Raw genomic sequence first — 18,046 nt, forward strand, 5'->3', positions numbered from 1 at the left:
TCTGAACATACAGTTGCTTCACTAGTAATCACAAGAACATAATGTTCTGAATATCATTTTTATCTGCAGAAAAAAAGATTGTCCTCTAGTGGCTCAAAACCCAACAGTGTGCAAGTGGATGTAGGTATAATTTCATAGTATGGGTAGAAAGCAAATGAATTTAATCATATTTAAAATTTGGAATTCCTATTGCATGAAACTAGGAACTAAACTTCGCCAGACTTGACAAGTGCACAGACTATCGTTAAGGAGGAGATGAACGTGGCTTCCTCCTAGTCCCCTTCTGGAGGCAGCAAACCTTTCTACATGCTCTTAGTAGGGACACTTGCTCAGCTACAGTACTAACTAGGTTAAAAAGCTTTTTTAAAACCCACAGTCAGTTTAAATATATAGGAATGAGACTTTACACTAGAAATTGCCAGTAAAAGACTTCCTAACCTAAATTGTACTTAGCTTATCCCTGAGGCTTTAGTAAGTGAAACACTCCTGGGGACTTGTCCTGATTTGGACCCAGTGAAATGGGAGAATTTTGTCTGAAAGAATTTAGATTTTAGTCCACAGTGGTATCTGAAGGGATTTTAAACAAAATATACTTTAATGTAGATTGACTCTTGAACAAAAAACAGTCTGCAGAAGGCACTACAGGTCCAGGGTGGAAAATTAAATGCTGATTAGGTCCAGTAGATGAAGATCTGGAATCCTGCTAATGGACTGGATCACTCCATGAGTCATGCCCTGTGTGTGTATACCAGAACGGATCAGTGGAACTCACTCTGAGTGGCTGGTGCCTCATGGGAAAGCTTTGGAGAAACTGATTTAGGAACCCAGCTGCTTTTTGCTACTGGGGGTATTTGCATGAAGATTGGATTGTTGTTGCTTTTGGAGGAAGGTTAATCTACTCCTGTGTCATCTCCTGTTTGAAATTATATTTAACTCCATAGCAACTAATTGTTTGAGGATTGAGTTCAAGTGACTGAACATGCAGCAACTGAGAAACGAAATTCCCTATTTCCACACAAAATAAGCCGGAGTTGTTGAATCCTTCCCTATCCACCCCCATTTCTCCTGTATTAAATGAACTCTCTGTATAATAGCCTTGCATTTTGAGGGGGCAGTGGCTCTTAACCTAGTCCTACTTTTACGTTTAATGGAGCAAAGTCTAGGGCTATCCCTTCGTCATCTTACAGCAACTGATGTACACAGGTACTTATGCCCAAAATGAAAGGACATGCCTTAGATTCAGTGTGTTATTGAAGTGAAAACTGGGTACTACATGAGCTCTTTTATCACTGGTGCTACTACCAGGAGCTCAGAACAGCAGTGATGGGAGATGTACAAGTAAGTGATCAAATTATGTATTCTCTTGGCATTAAAAGCTTGTTTTAAAACAAATACACTAGGCTGTGGGAGCAAAATCATTCACTTTGACACTACTCAGAAGAATATGCACTAGAAATAAACCATTTTCAGCATAAAGCAGAATGATCAAGTCAAATAAGTTTACTTGTTTTTTCTCAAAGAAAAATAAAGGGGATTGAGTGGCTGTAGTGGGACACATGGTCCTACATGCCAGTTTTACTCATCCTATAAAATGGCTTGTCCAAAATGCAAATTATTGAAATGAAATATCCCTTCAGTCTTCACCTGCCTTTATGTATCCATTTTGTACTGTTCAATAGTCTGAAAATTTAATTCTCAGTCAATTTGGATTTGTTGAATGAGGGTAGGTCTGCTTTCAAGGTATTTTCCTTCTTTATGATGTAAGGGATTACAAATTATATTAAATACCCAATGTACTACTGTGCATGACCAGGATGCAAGCTTCTGATCTGCAAAGAAGTTAAACTCCTGTGGAGACTGTCTCTCTAATGTGGAAACAGTTTTTAGATTAGGCTTTATATTTAAAAAAAACAGTTTACAAAGGAACAGGAATCTGCTGTTATCTGTGTTTGGGTGGCAGAACTCCTAGATATAAATTGTGCTCTTGAAATGAACCGTAGTGGAAGATTTACAGCTCACAGACCAAAGGATGGCAAACCGGGTTAAGTTTGTGTAGCCTTTTAGTACTAAGTTAATTTTAAAAACCAGAATGAAGAGTATTTTCTCAGCCAGCATGCACATATGCAACTATCATACCCATTAAGAATAATATATCCCTACAGAATTATGTAGGACCCTAATTCTCCAGCTTTTCTTTCTGTGGACCACTTGATAAGGAAAAGTTCTTTCCAGGGACCATCTCGTCTCAGAATACCCCAGTCTGCTTCTCCTTGGCTTGCTAAATAATTTGCTGAAAAGATCAACGGTCAATCCTTTCGAATTGCTCTAAAGTACTCTCTGCCCAGGTGTATTGATTCGAAATGCAGAAAAGCACCCTGACATAATTGCAGCTTTTTGTAATTTCTATTCAGACTATCGGAATTCCTTGAAATGAAATGCTCATTTCGCATTTTTTTTTTTTTAAATCTATGCCTGTCAACATGCACTGAGTATTATTTTTAATTCTACCTCATGACATGCTTTTTTTTAAAAAGGTTATTGCTCTGAAACATTTGACACGAATTTTTCTGTATAAATAGAGAATTGTTACTGTGTTAAACAGATGACATATAGCGACTATTGAAAATGCACAGCACCGGGAGCGACCATCTAAAACAGCTCATCACTTTGAAGCGAGATCATTGAAAAGTGCAAGGCTGATGACAGAGGTTGCCCTGTTTTGGGGGGGTTGATCGTGTTTTGTGGTGCTTTGTAGTGTATGTATAGTGTGTTGTAGGAGCAGATACATTTTTATATTAAGACCAATTCCGTCCATGTATGCTGTAAGAATGTTGCCTAACTTTTCTGATTACATTTTGCAATAAGTTGAATTAGAATGAAATAATTTTCGGTTGTGATTATTTAACTACTCCTTTCAATAATAGCTGGAAGTTTTCAGTGAAAGCAAATAGATTTTACTTCAGTAGAGTTAACGGTACCTTGAAACACTTTGTGCAGTGATGCATAACGGACTAGTTAGATGCCTTGCAGTTATAGCTCCAAAAAATTCTCACCATTTTTCATCTTTCTAAATCACATTATCTTGCCTTATGGAATTAACAAAGTGACTTGGGGTGAGCTTTGGCATTTTTTTTCTAGGCAGCAGAAAAGTTATACACTTGCTTTGCATTAAATTCTGAAAGACTAACCCTCTTCCATCCCAATACTATATAAGGAGCAAAATGGGTTAAATAGATAACCCCACAATTAAGGTAGTGGTTTATACCAATCATTTTTTATCATTGTTTTGTATTGGTATATTTTATACCACTCAAGTATTAAACCTATTGCTAAATTTTAAAGTATTTCTCTGCGTTAGTGATCTTAGCTGGACTGTGAAGTGTGCAATATACTTTCTAAATGCATGGTTCATATTCATTAGTTACTGTAGTAAAGTGTAATTCTTCCATCTTCAGCATGACTGATAAGCAGAAGCAGATCTCCATAGGAATGTTTACTTTTTAGAAGTATTTATGAAAACCACGCCTAGTGTGTTTGAAGCCAGTAACTCTTGTATTTGTCCAGTGACCATATTGTTGAAGTGAAGTGCATTTTTCACATATTCCTCTAGAGGTCAGATTTAAATCACCAGAGCACTGTCAACATTTTTGGCAAGGGAAGAGGTAACTGAGTAAAAATGAAAGTTTAAAAAAAGGTTTGTAGCTCAGTGAAAAGATCTAGCTGGCATGTCTCTATTTTGAGGTGGGGAGAATGGGGAAAAGCAAAATATATCTAGACACACACTAAAGGACTGAAGCCCAAAACTTGGCTTGCTTTATTGTTAATCTGAAATCTCCTAGACAAGATTCTAACTGTTTACATGGAAAATGTACTAGTGAAAACTAACATTTTTTCATTGATCCTACAATATTTAGGAGGAGTGCAAACACTGTTCCTTGAGGATGCCACAAATAATGCTAGTACAGAAAAGTTTAGGTATTGCAAAATAAAACTGAAGTCTTAGCTAAACAGAAGAGCTCTGAAATTCAGGCTCTTCATAATGCAACAAATACATTTGCCGCATGGAAACTTAAAAAAAATCCCTAGTTTCCAAGATTATGATAAAGAAAAATGCCTGCCTCTTTTCCCCTTATAGCTTGATTGCTCTGTTGGAAGGGGAGGGAAAGCATGATCTTAGTCAATGGTGCATTCTCTGCTACAATGATATTAGTATTCAACAGGGTCTCCAACCAACTGTAGAAGTCTTTTTTAATACAAGAGTAAGCTATGCGTGTAGAATATTTTGAAATAATCAAAGTTTCATAGTCAGAGGGGGTAGACTTTTAATACAATACATACCAAGTAGCAGAGCTGTTCTGAATATACTGTACTTGCTCCTATTCAGTAACTTGTACTGTTTGTGAACAGTTTCTCTTGCTTGCAAAATAAATTAAACATTTAATAAAGCAATTCAGTGCATTTTTTGAAAGGTGATAGGGTGCATTTTTCCCAATGTTAAGATATATTCCATACTTCTAACAGAACCACATAGGCTGGAGAGCTATTTACTGCACTATTTGCTTCCAGTCCTAGCCACTCCTTCAACTTGAGAATCTTTATTTCACTAAATATTATATCCCTTTCAAGGGGTGAAAAAGAACCAGTCATTGACTGTTTATTTTTGTGAATCTTTTTGCACATTGTCAGTGTTTGCTATTATCACAGCTTTTGCCTTTGCTAGAGAAGGCTCTGGAGATCAGATGTAGCATCTGGTACAAAAGAGCAACCTACATTACTGTATCTCCACTTTTATTAGATTGACTCACCTGGTGCAAGAGACTGGTACATCAAACCACCTATCTACATCTCATACAATGCTGGCAGTTAGGAAATTATGTATTTGAGTCTTGCCATGGAATATGAAATATGGGAAATGCATGTAACCCCAGGAAAGGCAACCAAAAAAAAACCTGCCCACATTTATTCAGATTAATCTAATAGCAAGAATAGGTACAAACATTTAAGTTGTTCACCAAGATGGGGGTAATAAGTCAAAAGTTAGCTTAATAAAATTTAAGCAGAGATATTTTGTAACAATCTTCCACAATGCCAACTTGTGTCCATCAGTATGTTTTCTAATACCCCATGTGTCTGAATCAGTACCCTAATAGCTTGGTACTCTGCTTTTACTGATTTTCCTACTTCATTTTGATACTGAGCACAGACATGAATAATGTTCCAGCTAGCCTGACTAGAGTCAGATGGACTTCCCTGCTCCAGCACATCTCTGTAAATGCAGCTTACAGTCTAATTCCCATGCTTTCATGTATTTATACCTGCTCCTGTATTTTCCACTCCATGTATCTGATGAAGTGAGTTCTAGCCCATGAAAGCTTATGCCCAAATAAATCTGTTAGTCTCTAAGGTGCCACAAGGATGCCTCGTTGTTTCAGTCTAATAAGGGTTCTCTTCTCCCATTCTCATCAGTGCTCCTTAATCCATGCTTCTGTTTTGGGTCATTTGACACAAACACTTATTCCTAGAACAATCTAGCCTCTGTAGTAACTAGACTGAACTCCTTGGGAGCAGGGACCATACTTGTATTAGCACACTCTCCCACCTCAATCATTCTTTCCCACGCCTGCATCCAATTCGTTTTTGTCCATTTTAACACTATAGCTCCCTTAGTACTATTTATCTTACTGATACTGGCTACCCATCCCAGTTTACTAAACTGCACAGTACATGTTCCTCCAGCTCAGATGAAAATAGTAATCTGGACCTACTCAAATACTAATTTGTTGCATTCTGCCACAACCTACCTGTCTCTAACTTGACACATTGTTTATCATTAACCTTTGCCTACAGACTTAAGGCCATCCAATAATCCTCATATTAAATCACTGGAATATAATTTCCGATACTATCAAATCTTTATTAAACCCAAGAGATCTCATCTTTTGCATTCCCATTAACTTCACTGACAACTCTCCTGTACACAGAATATAACCAAGTTGTATAATTCTGTTAAGAGACATTTAGCCATGCCTGACATCCTCTTTAAACTCCTGATAACCATGACCTAAAAGTTGAAAATGGAGTTGGAAGAGGTTCTTGGCTCTTCCCTTGTGAAGTGGTATATAGTAACAAACCAGCATGAGGCCAAGCCTCAACAAATGTTCTGTTTTATTGAACTATAATTGCTAACACTCGCTTTGTTTGCTCCAACTTATGTTCTTTTCTCAAGTGCCAGTAACACACTATTAGGAAAAAATAAAAGTATAAAATATGTGCTACAAAAAACTAAGGCCAGGGAAACAGATTTTCTTTTGTTTTATTCCATCAAGGAAAGGTTACAAAAACAATACACTGGTAAAATCAGATTCCACCAGTAACATCCAACAGACAGTATATTTAAATCCATAGAATCACAACATTCAAAATATCAATGTGCTTTATTTGTGTTTGGCCATCTTTGACTGTGAAGCTTAGTAGTATAGAGCTAGATTATAAAGAAATAGGACATACTGTTTGGGAGTAATTATTTAGGGGCAGTTATGTCAAGTGAACAACTGAAATGGGGTAAGAAAGTAAAAACCATAAGCATTTGAAAACTTAAGGATACATAAAAAAGTAATGTTCACTCTAAAATTAAAAAAACATCCAAAATTTCTGAAAGTAATCAAAATTAAAAAAACATCCAAAATTTCTGAAAGCTTTCCTGGTCACCACAAAATATGAAAATACTTTATGAATCATTTTTGCATAAAAATATACAAAAAAATTAGTCATTTTTTTTATATGAAGACCACTAGTTTGGTAATCACACTTGTGTTCCTGCCCTCTCTTCTCCAAGGCCTTAAAGCACATCCACCTGAATACCAAGTACATTACTTTTGTTTAATATTTATGAGAGTGTTTATCAACATGATTAAATGATCACAGAGAAACCCCCAAGCCCAGAGCTTATATGGTCCTCCTCGCCATAGTATTGGAGTGCCTTTTCCACTACAGTGATATACCCTGAACAAGGCATAAAATGGAGGGTAGAGCAAGTTTCAGCTAAAAATACTGACTGAAGTGATCAGTTATGCTACCACCTCACATGAAGGAAGTAAAAATAGTTGCAAAAGGACATATGTTACCTTAATACAACAAAAGCTGTCTACAAAGTACTTTGACTCCCGTCAGTTTTCATACGACTTCTGTACGTGTTAATGTTGCAGAAACCACGTTATCTTTCTGGCGCCATGCCTGTTTGCAACGGAAACTAAGCAGCACAAAAGACAAAATAAAAGACTCTACATTCACAAATAGGTGATACTGTAACATGAAGGACACTTTAAAGCTTTTTAGATAAAATTTGTTTCATTTCCCCGCCACCGCCCCCTCTCACCCGCTACTCCCTTATCACATAAGTACACATACCCCTACTTTGCACTAGATCAGCTTATGCTGAAGTTGAAAATGTAGGCTATGTCTACACTGCGTACCTTACAGCAGCACAGCTGTGCCGCTGTAAGGTCCCCGGTGTAGCCACTCTTTGATGGCAGGAGAGAGCTCTCCTGCTGGCAAAATAAAGTTACCTCCAATGAGGGGCAGTTGCTTTGTGGGCAGGAGAGCATCTCCTGCCGATAAAGCACTGTTCACACCAGTGCTTTTTGTCGTAAAAAAATGGTTAAAAAAGTGCATTGTAGACATAGCCTTAGTAGCTACCTAATGTTGCTTGACAAGATGGCATTCATATTAGGAGACTAGCAAAAACCAGCTGGCAAAAATAATTCATGTAGGCTTTGTTGAATCTTAAGGCTTAGTTGAGAAGTAACACCATCCTCATTAAAAGTTGGCAGTCTGGTTTCAAACAGTAAAGATACCTGGGAAACCTGAAACATTATGGGAGTTCAGAGTACTCTTACAACAACTGCATCAGCTACATCATACCTTCCAAGTTTACCAAGTAGGGAAACTAAATAGCTTTTGTCAGCCTCCCTCACTTTCATATTCCACAAAGTGCACAATCAAGCACAGTTTTGATCACCAGGAGTGTTAGGAAAGGTTGAGGGTGACCTGGAGTAAGTTTCTAGGCCAAGGCCAATATTTAAAGAGAAAGTAAGTTTCAATTAGTTTATTCAGGTATGGGTGAATTCACCTTCCAGCATCTAAATACTTTAATAAAGAGCGCACTTTTGAGCAAACTGATTTTTCTTAAATTAAGATCTAGACACAATGCCAACATTCACCCCATAAAGATTGAAGACCATTAATGAAGACTGACTGTAATTACCTTTCAGACTAAGCAGGCATTGGTAAAAATTACTTCTCTCCCTGCTGTAACCACCGTTTTGCAATTAAGCTCTCCAAATTTCAATGTTATTCATGAACAGGTCTGATTATGACAAATTTGATCCTAGGAAATAAGTAACCTCCATGTGCCACTACCCAACTGAGACAAGGGACTTCATAGAAGGTAACATTTTTCATAATAACTTAAGCAAGAATTCATATGTTGCATTGATTATGCCCCAGGATATAATAGAGCGATGGTAATTCAGATGAGCTCCTCTGAAAAGACGTGTCAGTTTTCTATCACGTTCCAGCCAAATCTTCATGAAAACTTTTGGAAAAGACTGAAATTCCCCACCAATTTGAGATTGCATGCGAGCTTTTACAACATTCATTGGGAAAAACAAGAATCCCAACATGGCACCCAACAGCCCTCCACAGATAAAGTCATTGACCAAATGAGCACTATAAGAAGTTGCTTCGGGCAGACACTGCTTGATGGGTCCTCGCAGACCAAAAAAGAGTACATTACTCGGTCCATTTCGGATCAGAATAGGTACCAAACCCCGATAATATTCTTTAATTCCATAGTCTTTTAGCACCTTGAAAGCCTGGTAAGTGTTTGTAAATCTGTCATGATGTTTGTAGTCCTGAAGCAAAGTCTGGACCCGCTCAAAAGGTGTAAGAAGAGCTTCTGTGGTTCCTGCAAGCACTGCTGCCACACTGCAAGTCACAAGTTCAGGTGCATTTGTGTGCCTCTGGAGCAGGGAGGAGAAATCCTGATACAAGCCAAACATCAGGGCAAGAGTTGTAGTTTTCTGCATTAATGGAGGGAGGAGTCCACGGTACAGGTTTCGGATTCCATCGTTCTGTAACTGACACACTGCATCCCTTATTCTCACTCCATACAGTTGTTGTCGAAAGAGGACCTTCTGGATGGGAAAGGTGATTGCTATATTGGTGAAGGCTGCACAATATCCACAAAAATAATGTTTACCCGAGCTAACTTTTACAATGTGATGAGCAATATCTTGCTTTGAACTTGTTAGGACAAGATCTTCTGAATCCATCATACTGCTCTTTCTTTCGTCATACGGGTGTTGTCCTCTCCTACATCGAGAAGGCAAAGGAGAACGTGAACGCAGCTGCACAGAACCCCCCTTTCTTTTTTTTATTCATGTATATAAATCCTTTGCATGCATAAAGTCTTCAGGCAATTTCATGAAAATTCAGAGGAACAGAATGATAAATGCCACATTTGATCGCTCACACATGTACAAGTGGTTTCATTACAGCTCTCAAAGAACTGAAAGATTTATACATTGTTCAGCTAACTGACACAAGGTAGGGTAAAAAAGCAAGGAACTTTTTTGTTGATTAAATGCAAAAAGTTATACACAGAAATAAATTTTAAAACGAAGTGGCATATTTAGTGCCATGTGAAAGCTGAAAATGTACGTGGAAGTTAGGAAATTCAGAAGTTAAGGTTCCTACACTACACATTAGTAATTTTGACAATTGTTAATACAAAACAAATCAATGTATGTTTTTGTTTTTTTAAACTTGCTATTACAAGTCATCTTGACTATTCAGACTCATATTTTACATGACCCTGTAACAGACCAAACCTTATCTGTAAAGAACACATTTGCTATGGAGTAGAAATTACAGATCACAAACTATAGAAAATATGGGTATAGTCTCTAAAGAACTGTCTACACTATAACAACTTAGCTCAGGGAAAGTAAGCAGTTGGACAGATGTCAATTAGCAACCTACATGGTTTTATCCAAAGGCAGAACACCACAAAAATATAATGGGGATGGGTCGGAAGGAATCCGAATCGGTGCTGAGTGTACAATTTTGAAAGATCTTTTGGGTAAGTGTGAGATGCATTAAGGCAGGGGTCCCCAACACGGTGCCCGCAGGCACAATGACGCCTGCCGGGGCAGTTGTGTGCACCTGCAGGATACCACACCACCAAAACGCAACCGAGAAGCATTGCCGTTTCTTGGCGGCTTTTCAGCGGCGGGGCTTCTTTCCGCTGCCGCTTCTCGGCGGTGGGGTGTTTGGCGCCCGCCACACTCTGTTGGAAATAAGAATGTGCTATTCCCACAGAAAGGTTGGGGACCACTGCATTAAGGGATGGAAAATAAAAACCCACACAACCTGATTACATAGAGAAACAGCATTCCATAAAATACTGAATGCAACCTGAACATACAGTGGGTTTGGGGATGGGAGGAGAGAAGTTACCCCACTTAAGCAAACCATAAATTCAAATGTGGCTTGTCAAAATGGTAAGGTAATTTAAATAACTATGTCTGCATACTTGGCTATGCTATAATACCAAGTAAGTATAAAGAGCTGACTCCAGAATTATAATTAATCAATCCTAGGTGCACATATTGTCCTGTTAAAGGTCAGAGAAGAACTGGGACAACAAGTGAGTTCTTAATACAAGTATTATCTACAGAGAGTTCTAAATATCTGCAATTTCAAAGTTTTGTGACCTACACGAGAAAAGCTACGGTGTCTTAGACCCAAGTATATTATTTGTGTTTGGTTTTAATATAATTTTTTCCTTTCTTTAACATCTGATTTTAGGCTATATTGTTTGGAAATTTCATTCAGTTCCAGAATAGTTAAATATAGCTCAGACTTCTAAAGGAGATATTTAAAGGTGTCTAAACTCTAAAGCCTACTCTGCTTTGCATTCTCCATCAGAAGGCATGAGCACATGGCAGAGGTGGGCAAACTACGGCCTGCGAGACCCTCCTGTCCGGCTCCTGAGCTCCAGCCGGGAGGCTCGCCCCTGGGCCCTCCCCTGCCATCCCCCCTCCCCTGCAGCCTGAGCGCGCCGCATTGCCAGCGCTCTGGCCTGCCGCTCTTGCAGGGCAGCACGGCTGGCCTCAGTATGGTAAGGGAGCAGGGGGTCCCGGGGAGGCAGTTAGGGGACAGGGAGCAGTTGGATGGGTCAGGGGTTCTGGGGGGGCCAATCAGGGAGCAGAGGGCGGTTCGATGGGTCAGGAGTTCTTGGGGGGGGCAGTAAGGGGACAGGGAGCAGTTGGACAGGACGAAGGTTCGGGGGAGGCGGTCAGGGGATGGGGAACGAGGGGGTTGGATAGGGTGTGGAAATCCCAGGGGGCCTTTCAGGGGTCGGGGTGTGTGGATAGGAGTTGGGGCAGTCAGGGACAGGGAGGGTTGGATGGGGGTGGAGTCCCAGGGGGGCGGTTAGGGTCTGGGTTGGGGGGGGGGCAGTCAGGGGACAGGAACCTGCCTCTTTCTCCAATGGTACTCAGAAGTACCTAGGCTACTTTTCAGTTAAACTTTATTGCCAGCAATATAGTCCTCGAGCATTATGAAGAAATATAAGTTTTGGTTTGCGCCTTTGTTGCCAATGCCTATAAATCCCTACAGCTGTTCTAACACCACCCAACTCTTATAGAAAGCTTTTCTCATCAATAGATATTAAAGCCATTTAAAAAGGAGCTAAGCATCATTATCATCCCCATTTTACAGATGGGGAAACAAGGTCACCCAGCAGGCCAGACCCCAGAATGTCAGCTCAGTGCTCTACCCACTGGGCTACACAAACAACAGTAGGGTGAGAGAACTGTGCGAAGGGGATACTTTGCATCCCATTGCCTTTTACCTTTTTGTACCCATTTAACATGACAATGATGAAAGATTAGGAATCTTCCTGACTTTTGGCAACGAGGTCCCTGCTGTGCACTACGGAAAGTTAGTAAGTGAACATGACATCACCAATTAGAAAGTAGGTTTTGATGACCTGTACCTAAAACATCTAATTAACAACCTGGGTACCAGTACTGCAGACTTCCATGCCTCATTTCTAGAAGTGAAAATGTAGTTCAGTCTCCATGTCTTTAGTCTTAGGATATGTCTACACAGGAAGCACATTACCAGGACTGTACAGGAATACCTGTCAACTATACATGCAAAGTACTCCTACTGTGAACACAGCTTTACTGGCAGAGCAGCAACTTGTACCAGTATAGTAAAAACACCCCTCTGAACAAAACAAGCTGTACCAATAAAAGTGCCGTTTTGATGGTATAACTCCATCCTCACTAGGCGTGTCTGCCAGCACATCTGTGTTGTCAGGGGTCACAGCTCTGACCAATTATAGCTATGCCAGCAGAAGTCTTTACTGGAGATCTGGCCTTGGTCTCTGCTAAAACAAACTAGAAGAGTTCCAATTATAAAGACAAGGGCTTTTTAATATTTGTTTGTTTAAATTTGGCCACATGTTCATTAGGAATTTGACTGAGACCACCAAATCATTCCATATAGGTCACTCAGAAGCCACCTTTGGTAACTTTAGACTAATACTAGTTTGGGACATATCTGAACTAGTTGACCTACAAGTAACATGCTCCCTAATTCCCTGCATCACCCACTTCCCCAGGTCTGAGGTCTTCAGGGACTTGTCCATAAAAGCAAAAAGGGTGCCTCCTTCAATCATTTTAGCTCAACGTGACTGAAAAGCCCTAGTAACATACATGTAGATGCAGGCTAAGACCTCTGAATTTGTGTTAGCTGGTCATATTTTAGCCTTTTTTACTCGGGTAGTCGAGACCCTTGTGAGAAAATATATAATCTATTACATTTATTATTTTGGTGCAAAGAGGACTAAAACCATGTAAAGGCAGGAAAGGCAGAGGTGGGTAACACTGGGATTTGTTAGTTCAAAGCCATATCAGGAGATAAAAATGTATAAATGTAAACAAGCAATCATACACTGAGGACAGTCTAATGCAGGCCACTCCCGGTAGACAGGATACTGGGCTGGACAGACCTTTGGTCTGACCCATTATGGCCATTCTTATGACACTGCTGCAAACCGCTGACAAGACAAACTCAACTAGTACATGACAAGCCTTACATGAACGTTTAAGCTTGGTTCTACTCCAAAAACTGACTCTAAAAATGGCATTGTCTCACTGATTTTTGTATCAAATTGCCCAAATTTGCAAATAACAGAATTTTTTTCTAAATGCCAACTGGATGTTTAATTGGGGGAGGGTGGGTGGAATAAATGGTGATACTCTCTGAAAATCTTCTCATAACCAAAATTCCACCCACTAAAGATGCTAAAATGGGATGCCACTCAGATTGGCTAGATCCTCATAAGAATGTCCCTTTACTTATCACATTCTTTGATCAAAGTTAAATAGTTAACTATGATGACATTTAAGTTATTACGCTTCAGAGTTAAATCTCCCTTTAAATGAATAGGGACAATTCAGACTTCCCTTATAACTGTTTCTGATCAGGCAGACTTAACTATACATTGGTTTACATTTGAAGATTACCTTCACAGCTACTAAAGGCTAAAGATTTTATTTTTAAAATAAATTTTACATTCTGGAGCAAGAGGTAGTCACCAAAGAAAATCACTGGCTAACCTAAATCAGGGGTGGGCAAACTTTTTGGCCCGAGGGCCACATCTGGGTGGGGAAATTGCTTGCAGGGCCAGGGCAGGGGGTTGGGGTGCGGAGTGTGGGAGGGGGTGCGGTGTGCAGGAAGGGGCTCAGGGCAAGGGGTTGTTGCAGAGGAGGGGTGCAGGCAGTATGGGGGGGCTCATGGAAGGATGTTAGGGTGCAGGAGGGGGCTCAGGGCAGGGAGTTGGGGTGCAGAAGGGGTGCGAGGTGCAGGCAGGGGGCCTAGGGCAAGGAGTTGAGGGGCAGGGTGCAGGAGGGGTTCAGGCTCTGGCCCGGTGCCACTTACCTAGAGCGGCTCTGGGTTGGCAGCGGCGTGCACCGGAGCCAGGGCAGGCTCCCTGCATGCCTGCCCTGGCCCCATGCTGCGCCGCTCCAGGAAGCGGCTGGAACCACATCCCTGCAGGGAGAGGGCCCACAGGGCTCTGTGTCTTTCCCTCACCTATGGGTTCCTCCCCCGAAGCTCCCATTGGCCATGATAACCCGTTTCTGGCCAATGGGAGCTTTGGGGGAAGTACCCACAGGCAAGAGCAGTGTGCGGATCTCTCTGCCGCTCCCCTCCACCCCCAGGGGCTGCCGGGACATGGAGTGGCTGCTTCCCGGAGCGGCGCAGCGCCACTGGGGTGGCAATCCTGCGGGCCGGATCCAAAGCCCTGAGGGGCCGGACCCTGCCCGCGGGCCGTAGTTTGCCCACCCCGTCCTAAGTGCTGGTAGAAGGTGGAACACAGAAAGATGTCCTCCAATCCCACAACACCGCAGTGCAATTTCTTGCAGTTACTATCATCCTTTACAGCCTTTCGGTAGGTGTTACAAGAAACAGATGGTTTTAGGGTCCCCATGCAAAAAAAAAAAAAAAAGTTGGAGCACCACTAGAGCCCAGAAGCAGCTTAGAATAGGATCTAAATTTAGAACAGAAGGTCCCTCCCTGGGAAAAAAAAGGTTGAGCCAACTTCTAAGCAGGTTTTTCTTGTGCTTATAATTTTCCTTTGCATTCACTCCCAGCTGAGAGCTTTTTAACGTTCTCTACTTTCCCCAAGCTATAAGGACAGTTTCTTTTAATTACCTAGTTTTCTTTATGTTCATTCTTTAAAGGGGCACAATCAACATAAAACTCTTTTAAAAGTTTGCATTAACATTGCAGATTAAGTCATCAAAGAACTGTAAAAGTCTAATTTATTTTTCTCCTGGTATGCTGTTTGCTTTGTTACAATTCAATCAGCTAGAACACTAAAGAGAGACTCATTCAGTTTCAGCTTTGTTCCCAAGGCATTTTCACTTTCTATGGGTATGTCTACACTGCCCATGTTACAGCGCAGCTGTGATGTGGACAGCGTAGACACGCTTTATCACCCGAGGGAGGGGGGGGTTCTCACGGCGATAAAAAAACCCACCCTGCATGAGCAGTGGTAGCTTTATCTCTGGGATGAAGCATTGTCTATGCTGGCGCTTTTCAGCACTAAAACTTTTGTCACTTGGGGGTGGGGGGTGTTTTCACCTCTGAATGACTAAAGTTTTAGCGCTGAAAGTGGCAGTGTAGACACAACCTGAGTCTCTTCATACATAGAGTTGAAAAGCAAGAAGAGACCATCAGATCACCTTGTCTGGCCTCCTGTATATCACAGGCCACCCGCACACGATACCTAACAACCAAAATGAGATCAAACCAGGGTAGATAAAAATTTGATTTTTTTAATTTAAATCAGGTTTTTTAAATTTATATTATGAGGAGTTTTTATTTTTAAAAATAAAGCTGCTTAAAATGAAATATGAAGTTACCATAAGTCACTCAAAACATTTAAATAAAACTGAGCCTCTATCAAAAACGGAGTTAAAAGCTGTTTCTCTATATAAAGGAAGATGTTTTTCCCCATTCTAACTTTTGAGGTCAAGCTTTATAAATATGGCACAATTGGTTAGTAGGAGATGGTCTCATTTTCAAGAGACCAAAGCTATGTCTACACTAGCATTTTGGTGAGTAAAATTTATGTCGCTCAGGGGTGTGAAAAAAACACCCCTCGGACTGACTTAAGCTGTGGACTGCACTATGTCTGCAGGAGACACTCTCCCATAGCCTTAGGCTGGAAGGAACTTAAGCATATTTGAAAGTTTTTGAAGGTTGGCCTGAAATGATCCGTTTAGTTCACTGACTACAGTTAATCCCTCTGTCTAATAAATCATTTAGTTGTAAATGTGAAATATGTTTTGATGAGAAGTGTACGTATCCAAACATTTAAGGGTTTTTTTAAAATAAAAAATAAGCTTTATATATGCTTTTTGTGTATTTAAATGCCAGTTACCCTTCTGCTTCAGCTTGACACAAATCATGGGGGGAAAGTTAATTGTCCAGAAAATAAGCAATATATCATTCACCATTTTCTACTATACTAAAAACGTACAACAAAGAAGACTGAAAATACTAAGCTATATAATAGCTTAAATAAGTGGACAATTATCGTGTGCCCTCCTACGTGCACAAAGATGCAACAAATCCCGTGTAAAGCCTCTGTTTAGCTGCAAGTGAGGACCATTAAAGCAGGTGACCAACCAGTGAGAACATGCCTTTCTTCCCAAAATAAACTCCTCCGTTTGTACTTCAGTTATTTAAAAAAAAAAAAAAACTGAAATAAAAAAAGCGCTTTCAACGGAGGCTTTCCCCGGGCTCCGTGCACCCCGAAGCGGAGCCACAGAGCCCAGGGGAGCGCGGGAGAGGGAGGCGCGCCGCTGCCCCGGCACAGCCAGGGGAAGGCGGGAGCTGCAGCCACGCAGCCCGGGCAAGTGACCGGCAGCCGCTCGCTGGGGGCGAAGGTGACCCCGCCACAGGGCCACCGGGGAGAAGACCCCTGCCCGCCCCGCCGGAAGCACAGGGCGCGGCCCACACGTCACTGACATTACGGCGGGACCCTCGCATCGGGCTGCTCCCGCTGGGGCCCCGAAGCCCGACCCCGGCCGGCCCGGCGGCGCGGCCCCAAGCGCCCGAGCAGCGGCTCGAGCCAGCGGGAGGGCGGGCCCCGCGCGGCCGCCAACGCTCCGCCCCGCGCCCGTGCCAGGAACGGCGGCCGCGGCGAGCGGGGGCGGGTCGCACCCAGCCCCCACAGGCGCTAACCTGTCCCCTCAGGGCGGGCCCCGCGCGCGCGCGGGGGGAGGGGCGGCGACTCACCCGCGCCGGCTCCATGGCCGCTCGCGCGCGCTGACAGGAGCCGGGCCCGGCACCCTCCTCCTCGGCCACCGCCGGCCCAGCCCGACAGCCCCCACTCTGCGCGTGCGCGTGTGCCGGCCAGCAGCGGCATGTGACCTGGACGCCCGGGCCCGCCCCCCTCCCAGGGCGGTGGCGAGGCAGAAACGCGCCACGTGACCAGCGAATGTGGCATGGGCCCGCCCCCCTCACCGGCTCTCGAGCCCCCAGTTCCGACCCAATCAGCTGCAGAGCCGGCCCCTGCGTCGACACGGTCTCGCGCCAGGCCTGTGTGCGCGCGCGCGGAGCACGGGGGTCAAGGGAGGCGAGGCAAGGGCGGCCGGGGGCAAAGGGAAGGCGTGAGCGGGGGGCGGGGCTCTGCAGGGGCAGGAGGCGGGAGGCCCTGAGAGGAGTGGGCGGCCCGGCCCGTGCCCGTGCCCGTGCCCGGCGCTCCCAGCCCGGACCCCTCCCCCCCCCGTGATAGTCCAGCAGAGCCCCCAGGCCCCCTCGCCTGCACTGGGGGGACCCTGCGCCCCCCTCGCCCTGCACAGCGCCCCAGCTCGGCCCCCCCCCTCTGCTGCCTCGCCGATCGCTGGGCGCTCACCTCCCAGGGCCAGGGCTGGACCCCGCTTCCCGCAGGGCTGGTGCAGCTGTGCCCCGTGGCACTTGGCGAAGATGCCACTACAGGCAGGGCAGAGCCGCTCCCAGGGGCGTGGGTCCTCCCCTCCCCCCCGGGGGGGCCCTATCCCCCGTCCTCCCCTCCCCTCCTCCGCCGGGGGGGCCCTATCCCCCGTCCTCCCCTCCCTCCCTCCCCCGCCGGGGGGGGCCCTATCCCCCGTCCTCCCCTCCCCCGCCGGGGGGGGCCCTATCCCCCGTCCTCCCCTCCCCCGCCGGGGGGGGCCCTATCCCCCGTCCTCCCCTCCCCTCCCCCCGGGGGCCGTAGCCTCCCCTCCCCCGCCGGGGGGGCCGTAGTTTCTGTTGACCGAAGACTTTCTACTCTGGGGGTTAGGTTGGTGTCATAGAATATCAGGGTTGGAAGAGACCGAGTCCAGCCCCCTCCTCAGAGCAGGACCAACCCCAACTAAATCACCCCAGCCAGGCCTTAAAAACCTCTAAGGAAGGAGATTCCACCACCTCCCTAGGGAAA

At 43.7% G+C, this 18,046-nt stretch overlaps 1 protein-coding gene across 2 annotated transcripts; it reads right to left on the reverse strand.

Annotated features, from left to right (window-relative positions):
- Nucleotides 1-4,305: 4,305 nt before the first annotated feature.
- SLC25A51 (solute carrier family 25 member 51) lies at nucleotides 4,306-16,968 on the reverse strand. 2 transcript variants are annotated; one of them, XM_073345722.1, is made up of 2 exons: nucleotides 16,885-16,968; nucleotides 4,306-9,372 (listed from the first exon to the last, which is right to left on the reverse strand). In XM_073345722.1, the coding sequence occupies exon 2, from the start codon at nucleotides 9,333-9,335 to the stop codon at nucleotides 8,457-8,459; it is 879 nt and encodes a 292-aa protein (XP_073201823.1). In that variant the 5' UTR covers nucleotides 9,336-9,372; nucleotides 16,885-16,968; the 3' UTR covers nucleotides 4,306-8,456. The 2 variants fall into 2 exon arrangements, with proteins under 2 accessions (XP_073201823.1, XP_073201824.1); XM_073345723.1 differs by lacking the exon at nucleotides 16,885-16,968 and adding an exon at nucleotides 16,615-16,814.
- Nucleotides 16,969-18,046: the final 1,078 nt, after the last annotated feature.

Source organism: Lepidochelys kempii, chromosome 5 (genome assembly GCF_965140265.1).
Source record: "Lepidochelys kempii isolate rLepKem1 chromosome 5, rLepKem1.hap2, whole genome shotgun sequence".
Lineage (NCBI taxonomy): Eukaryota > Metazoa > Chordata > Testudines > Cheloniidae > Lepidochelys > Lepidochelys kempii.